The sequence below is a fragment of the Pollachius pollachius genome (genome assembly GCF_949987615.1).
Source record: "Pollachius pollachius genome assembly, chromosome: 5".
Lineage (NCBI taxonomy): Eukaryota > Metazoa > Chordata > Actinopteri > Gadiformes > Gadidae > Pollachius > Pollachius pollachius.
The window spans coordinates 3,269,029-3,281,171 of record NC_136938.1 but is presented as its reverse complement, the minus strand read 5'-3'; the positions used below and the strand labels follow the sequence as shown (position 1 = coordinate 3,281,171).

Sequence of the window (12,143 nt, the reverse complement as noted above, 5' to 3'; positions counted from 1 at the left end):
TCGACCCAGGCCTGAGCGGTGAGGGTCAAAAGTACACCCAGCCATACGGACGGTCGAGCCCGGCCGCACATTGGAGCGCGTCGCCCTACGTCAAGATTGGATTACAGCGAACCCCGAACTATGAAGCATTTCGCTGTGTCGCAACAACACAGTAATAATATATACCCATAATAACTTGATCGATGATCTTAGCGTGTGTATTGGATCAGCACAGGGGGGGCTTCAGGAACAAGAAAGTGTTGCACAAATAAATGCAAACCATTAGATCTGTTTTCAATGTTCTTTCACTGCGAAAGTCAAACTAGACGTTTATTAGCTCAGCCTCAACATCCACTAAATTAACTTCCTCTACAGAGGAAATGTTTGAACCACATGTTTCAGGACCCCCAACTATAAAACCCTTTTCAACTATCTGCCGATCACATCCAGGATCCCGTTCCTCCTCATCTTTTATTCTAAATCTTCCGGCCATTCGATCCGCCCTCACACTAATTCCCGGTGAGCCTTGGAGACGCTCTCGTACTGATGACCCTTCCTCCAGATGAACAACCTACATCTCCCTCTGACCCAACAGGAAGCAGGCCGTTACTCCAGCACCATTACATCAGCACACCAGGAAGTCCCTGCCGAGTAAACCAATAATCCCAGCTCTAACAGGAAGCAACACAAACTAACACCATTCAGAACCCACTGACAACTGGCCACTATTGGAGAGCGAGATAGGGGAGGGGGGGAGGGGGGGAGAGAGGGGAGGGGGGGAGGAAGGGGAGGAAGGGGAGGGGGGGAGGGGGGAGGGAGGGGAGGGAGGGGAGGGGGAGGGCCACTGTGGAGCATAAAACCAGGGCTAGAAACCCGGGATACGAACCAGGGGCTCCACTGACAACACGTGTGGCCCCCCCTGCGCCCCCCTTCCTCACACGCTGATGACGGACAGAGGCACGTTTATTTCACATGGCCGAGTCAAAATGCACACATGGGCCGATCTGGAGGAGACTGGCCGGCTCTACGATCCACACCGTCCACGGACCAGGGAAAGCATTCCACAACGGCCTGTACACACACACACACACACACAAACACACAGACACACGCACACACACACACACACACACACACACACACACACACACACACACACACACACACACACACACACACACACACACACACACACACACACACACACACAGCATCGATCACTGGGTTGACGCCGTGCAACTCCCCACTTCCTGTTCGATGTGTTGCCGGGGCAACAAATGAATTATTCAACAGCATGAAGCACAACAAAACTGGTCGGGAGCTCGGAGCGGCGGCCGGACGGCAAAGCTGAATGCTGAGCGGCCGCCCGCCCGCTCCTCCCCCGTCGTCACGGCCGCGGAGAGAAGGACGTCCGCCGCAGCGACACGCCACAAAGGAGACCTCCATTTTGTTGAACTGTCTCAGGGCCAGCTTGCCCAAAAGGGTCACCTGTAGCACACGCGCACACACACACACACACACACACACACACACACACAGGGGCTAAAGGCCTGATTAAAGCTCCATTAATCACAGAGAGATTATCGGAGGGGCGGCAGCCGAAGGGGGTTGGACTTTTGGGGGGGGGGGGGATTAAACATGGGGGTCACTTGGCCTGTGTGACCTGCTGTGGCCAGGCCAGAGCAACAGGGGCCGGAGCAACAAGCGACAGAGCACCCCTCCCCCCTCGCTACGCAACGCCTGTGGCCCCTTGGTTGACAATTATTTACTCTGCTGTTCAGAGCGGAGGTGAACACACAGACACACACACACACACACACACACAAACACACACACACACACACACACACACACACACACACACAATATATATATATAAACATACATACATACATATATACAGGTAACAACGACGCCCACACTCACTTCGGCAACATGCACCTAAATAAGATTAAAACAGAACTGAGAGCCAGCCGCTGAACGGCAGGTCAAGTGATTGAGTGATTGGTTCTTGTCCCAGGATGTGGATAATAATCTCATTCAGGAAGACCCACAGCAGAGTCCTAGACGCTAATCTTCTTATCACTCAATGTACAACGTACAAGTTGTTGCATGCTTGGCTCCCCATTGTGTTTGTGTAATGTCGCTGATCAAGTAACGCCAGATCTTCGACTGCCGCAGACATTCAGCCGAGGCTCCACAGTGGCGTTTCCCCCGCATTCCACAAACACGTCTTTGAAAGCTTGAGCGCTTAAGTCTGGCAGGAAGTACAGTGGGTTAACCAAATCGTACAGAGCAGTGAGGCACCGACAGAGATCTCTGCCTCTTCTTTTAGCACCTAATAAACAAAATGGGGACCAGCAACAGTACAGGGTGCTGCTGTTTTGGGGACCACCACCACCAGTACAGGATGCTGCTGTTTTGGGGACCACCACCACCAGTACAGGGTGCTGCTGTTTTGGGGACCACCACCACCACTACAGGATGCTGCTGTTTTGGGGACCACCACCAGTACGGGACCACCACCACCACCAGTACATGGTGCTGGTGCTATGGGGACCACCACCAGTACGGGACCACCACCACCACCAGTACATGGTACTGGTGCTATGGGGACCACCACCAGTACATGGTACCAGTGCTATGGGGACCACCACCACCAGTACATGGTGCTGGTGCTATGGGGACCACCACCAGTACATGGTGCTGGTGCTATGGGGACAGTATTATACAGGGAGGGTTTTAAACGGGGGAGGCTATTATACTGACGATGCTATTATACAGAAGACAGTATTATAAAGGGGACGTTACAAATGGGGGGATGATAATACAGGGGGGAGCACTATTTTGCGGGGACCAGTATTAGACGGGGGGGGTCAGCATTGTAAAGGGAACTTTAGAAATGGGGGCAGAGTATTATATGGGGACAGTATTAGACTGGGACCGTATTTTACCGTGGACAGTATTTTACGGTGGACAGTATTTTACACGGGATAGTATTAGACAGGGGACAGTATTATATGGGGGACAGTATTTTACGGGGGACAGTATTATACGGGGATGGTATTTTATGGGGGAGGCTCGTCTCTGGCCCCTCAAAGACAATGACATCAAAAACAACACTGTTGCCCTGCCTTTACTACCCCCCCCCCCCCCCCCGGGTGTAACCCGACCAGGCTGAAGAGATGAGCCATCATTAAATACTGCAGAGCTGACATAATGACAGCCCAGATAAAAGGGAGGAAACAAAAAAAGGCCCAGACCAATTCTTGTCCCATAATGCACTAGCCCCCCCAATCCCCCCCCCCCCCCCCCCCCCCCCTCTGGGCTCAGCCCGCCCCCCCCTCATAAAAGACACAGGCCCACCCTGGCTCCGGCCCGGGCCCTACTCTGCTGCTGTGATCTTCCCTCTCGTCACCAAGGCTCACACAAAACACGAGCGCCTCGCGGGACAATGGCCGCAGCGCGTCCTGCCGGCCCCAAACCACTGGACACAACGGCCGCACAATGCAGCCGCATTCAGCGGGCCAAGCTGCTGATGCCGCCACGTTCCAGACAGCAGGGCCACACCTCCGCTGGCTGACAGCTCATAGCAGCTCACAAAGACCAGAGGCCCCCTGATACACACAGTGTATCAAACCAAGCAGATATCAAACCCAGCCAGACCCGACCGGCTTCAGAGAGGTTCCCCCCCCGATCACCGCTGCTATGAGGTCTACTAAACCCTCCCTAGTGCAGCCATCATTACAACCCTCACAAAGGACCTAATTGTACCATAATTAGTATTTCTACTTCTGCTATCCCCACCAGCACTCTGCGTTCCGAGACATCTTCCTGCCAGCGCCACAGAGCGGCACCGTGGGCTAAATATACTCCAGGCTCAAGAGGCACTGCTGAAAGACATTTGCCTTTAAATAGACGGCAATAAAGTGCTAGCACCTGATAGTACCGCACACATACTACACACCTTCTGACACGGCGCAGTCGTGTTCCATCTCTGTTTATACCCCCGGCCCCGTGGGGGAGAGACGGGCATGACGCCCGGACAGAGGCACGGACAGAGCCGGAGGAGGAGCGACATTAAAGGGTTTAATCCAAATGTTTCAAATGATAAACATAACACGGGTCAGCTGATGCTCTCTCTCTTTCTCTCACCTCAACCTGCTGCTTCCCTAGCGCACTGCATGGCTACACACCGCAGTCACAGACTTGGCTCCGACGGAGCATTCCTGCGTACTGTTACAGTGAGGCAATATTTACCTTCTAGTGAAAGTACACTTGGCAGACATCCGAAACACTGGAGGGTGTAAAGCGGCCGCTACTGTGCTGGGGCCCCTCCTCCTCGGGCCCCGGCGAGCGGCCCCGTGCCGGCCCCGCCACCACCAGCCTCCCAGCGGCAGTCCTGCTTTGACTGAACCCGCTAGTTGGACGGGGGCCAAGCCCGAGACGGAGCGGCGCTCACACACACACACACACACACACACACACATTGAGAGAGAGAGGAGAGAGAGCGAGAGCGATAGAGAGAGAGCGAGAGAGAGAGAGAGAGAGAAGAGGAGAGAGAAAGAGAGAGAGAGAGGGAGAGAGAAGAGGAGAGAAAGAGAGAGAGAGAAGAGGAGAGAGAAAGAGAAAGAGAGAGAGAGAAGAGAAGAGAAAGAGAAAGAGAAAAGAAAGAGAGTGGAGGAGAGAGCGCAGAGGAAGAGGAGAGCGAGAGCAGAGGAGAGAAGAGGAGAGGAGAGAGCCGCTCAGAGCGCCTGGCCCGCTGCCAGGAACCACTTAAAGGAGTTTTTTTTGGGCGAGGGTCAGAGAGCCGCTGACATCTGAAGGGTCTCCCAGAGACAGCGCTGGAGGAGGTGGGCACGGCGGCGGGATTAGACCGGTTCCCCGGGGGGTGGGGGGGGAACACACAGCTGGAGCGCGGAAATTGAACCGGCGTTTAGCTCTCCTTCTCCAGGCGTCACTAAACCAGCGCGCGCTCTCCGCTCTGAGAGGAGCCGCGCCTCCCGTAAGGACGCTACAACACACTGACTGAGTCATCGCTACACATGTCAGGTGAGTACCGCTGACTCAGTCGGCGTGTGGCCTTACTGATGAGCGACTCACCGACCGGTGACCCACACTCACGGGGGGGGGGGTCACACTCACGCTAACACGGAGCTAACAAGGAGCTAACCGGTGGTCAGATGGGGGGTCGCGGCGGCGGCGGCGTGCTAGCGCTCACCTGTTTGAACTGCTCGTCGTAGCTCCAGTCCGCCTGCCCGTTGGGGGACGGGGCCGAGTGCGGCCCCACGGGGGAGAGGCTCTCGTCGGGCTCCTGCTTCACCCGCACAGGGGGCGACGCCGGCCTCTGGGGGGGGGGCACGGCGGGGTAGCTGACGAAGGGCCGCACGGGGGGCAGGCTCCGCACGGCGCTCTGCTGCAGCGCCAGCGTCTGCTTGCGGAGGAACTCCAGTCCGCTGGCGCCGCGTGCCCCCGCCTCCTCCTCCTCCTCCTCCTCCTCCTCGCTGATCTCGTCCGCCTCCATCATCTCCTCCTCCTCGTCCTCCTCCATGGAGTCCCGCCCCCTCTCCTCCTCGTCCTCGCGCTCCGAGTCCACGCTGCTCTGGTTGGACACCCGGGGCGGTGGGGCCCCCGCTCCGAGGGGCAGGGCCCCCGACAGGGCGCCCCCCTTGCCCATGAAGCCGGCCCCCGAGGCGCGGGCGGCGGCCAGGATGGCCTGCTGCGCGGCGACCTGCTGGGCGTACATGATGTGCGCCTCGCGGAGACGCCGCTCCTTGCGTTCCATCTCCAGCCGGGCCTGCTGCTGCCGCTGCAGCTGCTCCATGACCGCCTCCAGCTTCATGCCGCCAGTGGAGCCCCCCTGGGGGTACGAGCCCCCCTGGGAGTAGACGCTCGCCACACTGGCCTCCTGAGACATGCTGGGCTGCGGGACGGAAAGGGAAGACGGACATGTGTCACATGAACAAACATAATTCATTTGACCTTTGGTACGGTGCGTTATGCAATTCCAGGCATTGAATTGGAGCCGTGCCAGAAATATATAAACCGAACCGCAACTCACGACTGTGGACATTAAGGGACTGCAGCGGGTTTAATATTCGACGATATCAATAAATATGGTGCATACATTACATACAAGCAAAATATCCTGTCATTGGAAACCCCTTACAAATACTGACATTAAAGCGGTAATACACGTTAAACTGGAAACAATACAGCAGCAACGGGAAGCCAGGGTGTCAATGTACCTAAATGTAAGCCCATAAACGGTGACACTCGCAGCACAATGCAAAAAGTTTTTTTACGTTATTGTCTATCATGAGGAGGCAAAAAACATACTTGCCAAAAGGGTGTCCTATCGCGAAAAAAAACAGACAGTGTTTCACATTACGATCCATCTAAACACAGATAATGAGGGCTAAATAGTTTACAGTAAACATATAGACGACATGCGTTAGGTCCACAGATTGGCCTGATTGTGTCATGGAGCAGAAGGACCACCAGTCTCTCAGCCGGGCTGGGAGACCACCGGACCCGGGCTGAGAGACCACCAGACCCGGGCTCAGAGACCCTCGGACCCGGGCTGAGAGACCCCCGGACCCTGGCCGAAAGACCGCCGGAGCCGGGCTGAGAGACCACCGCGGTGGAGGAGAGGAGCTGCTCAGCGGGGAGACAACTCACCATTTGTGCCTTGCTGCTACCGGAATTGTCCACCATCCCTCCTTCCTTGCTTCTCCTCTTCCCTCGTTGCTGGCACGCTTTCAATCACTAGTAAACACACGGAGGAAATGTGCACGCACGGGAGATTTCCAATGATCAACGTCGGAGCGGCGACAACGTCCACTGGTGCCTTTTAAATACTCTTTATCCCAATGCGTTTCCTTCTTTAATATAAAAAAGGGCCGACTGGAAAATGGCCCGATCTCATAACTCGAAAAGCGTAGAGGTAACTCCCTTGACTCGCTTTTCCTCCCCTTCAATTCCTCCCCTCCTGAGCGCCCAGCCGCGTTAGGGCCCGCCCAGGGCCGCAACAGGTCCGCGGCGCAGCGCTCCGAGGGCCCGCCCAGGGCCTGCGCTCCGAGGGCCCGTGAAACTCCACAACATGCACATTACCTCCCTTCCCGCATGTTTCAAATGATTAATTCAACCATCAAAAAATCCGTTTTAATTTCCCCCAATGACTTACCTATTCAAGAACCAGCATTGAAAACTATTTTGTTATTTTTTTATTGATGTTGTGGAAGGTGAGTTAGCTGGTGAGACAGGTGAGATATTGTATATAATTATCATGGAATATAGCTGAAACGACGGAACTTAATTTGACCCTGATTTGCAATTAAACAACGGAATTAAAGCGTTGCAGCCCAACGTATTGCAGTTACACTACGCCACCTAGCGGGGAGTTAATGCACATACACGGTGTGCACAAACGACGTTACCAACATTTACTGCACTCATAATTAACCTTTTTCTTTGAGGAATAGCTGAATGTCTTGGAGAATGGAAGTCATTAAATTAAAGCTCATGGTTTAGATAATATTTTATTCAGTGAAGTAAAATAAAAGTTATAATACAAAAAATATTAGCAATAAGTAGTGTGATATTAGGTTAAAGTAACAATTTCAAGTTATTGTTTCCAGCACTCAGTGACAGATATTTTTGCAAAGTAAATGACCAGACTGGTAGACAGATGTAGCAATAAAGTAGACAGACGTTAACTATATAATGATCTCTGCTTGTCTTCAAGTCCAGTGAAGACAGAGCACACGCAGAGCGCCGCAGACAGAGAGGTGTCGCTCAGAGGTCGTTTTCTCAAAGATACTCGGCGCATTCATCCCCACTCACAGAGACCCATGGTGAAACAGACGATCTTCAATGTACTCTTCAGCTCAGCATCGATCACCCCCTGCAGCGAGCTCGCCTCGTCATCTGCCTCTGGGGTCGTCTGGTCCAGGCATTAGTTAGCAGGCAGCAAGCCACTGCGTTACCGTGGTAACATAGACTGAGTAAACACTAGGGCACATTGGGGGGGGGAGGATGTTGCATTGTAAAGAGTAATTAAAAGGTGCCGTTTAGATTTGTGGTTTGGTGTAAGTTTGATGGTAATACCGAATCAACAGGTTTGTCATAATCCTACTCTCTGTATAATATGTTTCTCTTAAGCATAGGCTGATGTGTGTTGCTTGTATGCGTGTGTGTGTGTGTGTGTGTGTGTGTGTGTGTGTGTGTGTGTGTGTGTGTGTGTGTGTGTGTGTGTGTGTGTGTGTGTGTATATATATACAGTATATATTATTTTGGAAGCCGTCTATTCTGGGGTATAGTTCTGCTTAACATGTTGTTGAAGAGGCAGCTGTGTCACACGCTCTGGTTTCCACAGTCAAACACACATGAACGCCTCCACTCATTCAGAACATCTGGTGGAAACACAAAGGTAGTGAGAGCAGCCAGATAACGATCCAACTCTCAGTCAGAAGGTGTTGCAACACGTCCCTCAATGCAGTAGTGGGAGACATTTAAGACAATAACACGGTCATGTAACATTACTCATTGTGTTGTAAATAAACAGTGATAAAAGTCGATGGGAGCACGATGTAAAAACCAACAGGAACCGACCATACCAACGGGGGTGGGGGTGGGGGGGGGGGGGGGGGGGGGGGGGGGGGGGGGGATTGGAAGAGTGGAGGATTGGACTGGGGCTATGAAGAGTTACTGGTCTGTAGTCACTGTCCCAGTACCCCTCCAGGGTCCCTGCTGCGCTATTGTGACCGACTCCGGGTACGGACCCAGCCACCAGCAGGGGTTGTTGGTGGGGTCAACCGGCGTGGGCGGGGCCGGCGTTTTGTTTCAGCTGTTAAAAAACCAACCGCTTCTGAGAGGCGTCACAGTGGAAAAGGGTCCGTGCTCCTCACTGGTGCTGCTCAACTGCTGCTGACTGCACATCTCCAGCACCACCACCCCCACCGACACGACCACCACCAACGTCATTCAGTGAGGGCAGGGGGTTGGGGTCAGGAGCTCAGGTCTTCCCCATCAGGGGTGAAGGGTCTCCTGGTCACTGAGGATGATATAAGAGGAGGGGATCCGGAGGTGGCGGTGGTGTTGGTGGAGGAGGAGGAGGCGGTCTCACTGCATGCAGCAGGAGAGGACCTGGAGGCAGCAGCACCCAGAGGAGCCCATGGCTTTGGGGGGGATGAGGTCCAGGTCTTCGTCGTCCGGGACCTCGTCCAGACGGTAGCCATCCTGCAGGAGCTGACGGCTCAGGTCTGGATGGACCTGAAGACACGGGTGAGAGACACAGAGAGACAAAGACAGAGAGAGAGAGACACAGAGAGAGAGAGAGAGGGAGAGAGAGACAAGGAAAGAGAGAGAGAGACAAGGAGTAGGAAAGAGAGTGCCAGACAGACAGAGAGATAAAGGTACGGTGCCTTTATTATCCCTAATAAAAGGAAGTGCTATTAATAATAATAATACATTGTATTTGTATAGCGCTTTCACGTGCATTCACGTCATTTTACGTGAATGATATAAAGGATTCACCCCCCGCGCCCACTCACCTCTGCTGAGGAATAGCCAGAGGAGTACTGCTCCACCTCTTCATCACTGAGAAGGTAAAGACAACATCAGGAGGGTACATCCACAGGACCCAAGACGTGCACTGACATATTCTAAATGTATCATGAAACATAATCGGGGAGGCAATTTGCAGTTTTATAACTGCACACCCCCCCAACCCGCCCCCACAGACCTACCTGTCCGAGTCCAGCACCACCAGGGGGTCCTCGGCGTGCTGGCTGAGCGCGGCGTAACCCTTGTTGAACTTCATGGCTCTAAATAGACCAGGAAATAAAAACGAATGATCAGAACCCGAAGAACCGGAATCCACACCGACCTCAGCGGCCTGCATCCACATTCCACCGTGCAGCGCGTCTGCACACAATGTGTTCTGCCACCCACCCCCCCCCCCCCCCAGTTTATTTGCATACATATCAATTTTTAAAAAAACAAACAAAATTAGGGGATGTTTTCCACTTTGCTACAGAAGTGAGGACCTTTTGATTAACCAGCAGTAGTAGGCCTATCTTCTTGTAGTAAAGGTGGTATACAACATAGGGCTATTAGTTCTGGGGCATGCGGTTGTCCAATGGTGAAGGGGTTTATATTGTGACAACAGTACTACCAGTTCCAACAATACGACTCCCTGAACCCAGCAGAACTCCTTCCTAAACGTTCCTCTGACCTCTTGGGGCCTTGTCTCGGCTGCTGCATCACAGGAGCGCCTGCGGTCAGAGACTTCTTCTTCAGAGCTTTCCTGGCCAACTCCCGGTGTTTCTCTACGGAAACACAAGCAGAGTCAGTCACTGAGTAGAACTGGGTAGGACTGGGTAGGACTGTAGTTGAGAGAGTCATTTACATTTGAAAATATACAGACACGCATATTAACACTTGTTACACCGTTGTTACAATTCATGCTAAATGTGTCTCACTGATTCAAACAACTCAACCACTCATTTAGGTGTTTATTTTATCATTTGTTTTCATGCATCTTCAAATGTAAATGTAATGAGAATTTTTTAGTCGAAACAATATTCAATGTTGAAGATGTTTTTCTATTTCTATAAAACGTTACGATTACGCACTCCTCGACTTACTAAGTTTAAGGTGGATGGCCGGAACTCTGGACATGATGTAGGGGCCCCTCTTCTCCAGGGGCCGGATCCCTCCATCGGTCTTGGGTCGGGCCCCTCCGACGGGACCCTGGGTTGGAGGGTGAATGTGGCTTTAGAGACAACTGACAGGAATGATTGGTTTGGAATGCGAAGGGATTGCGTCAGAGATGCCAGAGGTTCTGTTTGAGGAGCACAGACATGTAAACCAAACAGCTCACTTATGAACTTTAGCATCCAGATAGGAGTGTTTACTGAACCATTGAGGGGATGGTTGCAAACTTCCAAACATACAAAACGGCGGAGTGGGACCCCGTCTGGTGCCATACGTTTAGTTTCACATTAGACGTGTAGTTCACAGTGTCGGTATTACACGTGACAACAACTACAACAACAATAGCATAAACGACAACAACAACAAAAAACAGGTGAGCTGTCAGGACTCCTGGAGGGGCTCCCGTCAGTGCTCCTGACAAGAGAACTCCTCCAGGAACCGTGACAGAGCCAGCTCCTGGAGGAGGTCTTCTCTCGGGGCTCCTCTCAGGTCTCCTGGAGGAGTGATTTTCAGCGGAATCCCCTGGAGGAGTGCTCCTCACCGTCAGCTCCTGCGTGTCGGGCCGTGCCTCCAGAAGCGTGTCCTTCTCTTGTTCCTCGATAATGTCGCTCATCATCTTGGTGTGATTAGTCACGCTTTACGACACGATAAAGCCATGGTTGTATGAGTGTCCCGACAGGCGTCTCAACCAGAGGATCGGGAGGCTAGGAGGCGCTGAGCTGTCGCCGCTGAGCAACCGGAACTTCCGGGTTTAGTTTCGTTTCGATTGGGACATCTTTGATATCTGTTCCAATTCTACAATTCCAAGTAATTTCTAAAATAAAAATGTAAAAAAAAAAGTGACACAAGCACACAGTCATAATTCCGGTTGACAGCTGCCCGTCAATGTGTGGGGTTGAAATGAACACCATTTCCCACAATTTCCCAACATCGCGATGACAGCGTTGACGTCAATGTCTCGTTCAAAACAACTCGGAATTATTGTACCCAGTTTCAAGTCTAGACTCCAAATAAACGATTGATCTGCTCTTAAAACAACGCATCCATCGGTATGCATCATTGTAATAATAAGTTATTCATGCATGAGGAAAGAACTTTAGGATTTGTTAGAGAGTCGACAGTTGTCACATCAACAGACAGTAACGTTATGGACCGGTTACTAATATGTAGAATACGATTATTGCCGGTGTAGGTACCGGATTGACTCGGCTGCCAGATGACTCGGGGTCCTAGATGCGCAATAATGACGCACTTCCTGTAGACGCTGTCTTTTAAATGTGCATGCGCGTTTCATTCATTCACATGTTATTCCCAAGTATTGACGATCTCCTTTTGTTTTCTAATCTATGAAAAATAATCGAATGTACAAAGATTAATCAGATAATATTTGTGGCTTTAGATTGATGGCTAACATGAGCTAATAAACGTTAGAGTGGGGGGGGGCT

General features: G+C 52.2%; 2 protein-coding genes across 4 annotated transcripts in view; both read right to left on the bottom strand.

Annotated features, from left to right (window-relative positions):
- Window positions 1-6,909, bottom strand: part of LOC307075452 (AT-rich interactive domain-containing protein 3B) — a 52,331-nt gene extending 45,422 nt beyond the window's left edge. For all 3 annotated transcript variants that reach the window (XM_079736036.1, XM_079736038.1, XM_079736037.1), the window contains exons 1-2: window positions 6,661-6,909; window positions 5,201-5,902 (exon numbers count right to left, since the gene is read on the bottom strand). In XM_079736036.1, the coding sequence (XP_079592162.1) occupies window positions 5,201-5,902; window positions 6,661-6,696 (738 nt within the window). In that variant the 5' untranslated portion in view covers window positions 6,697-6,909. The remainder of the gene's footprint in view (window positions 1-5,200; window positions 5,903-6,660) is intronic.
- A 1,740-nt stretch (window positions 6,910-8,649) lies between these two features.
- On the bottom strand, window positions 8,650-11,587 carry fam219b (family with sequence similarity 219 member B). Its single transcript, XM_079736731.1, has 6 exons — window positions 11,240-11,587; window positions 10,629-10,734; window positions 10,217-10,310; window positions 9,729-9,806; window positions 9,534-9,579; window positions 8,650-9,252 (listed from the first exon to the last, which is right to left on the bottom strand). Exons 1-6 carry the CDS (start codon window positions 11,312-11,314, stop codon window positions 9,103-9,105), a joined length of 549 nt encoding a protein of 182 aa, XP_079592857.1. The 5' UTR covers window positions 11,315-11,587; the 3' UTR covers window positions 8,650-9,102.
- Between the last annotated feature and the right edge of the window lie 556 nt (window positions 11,588-12,143).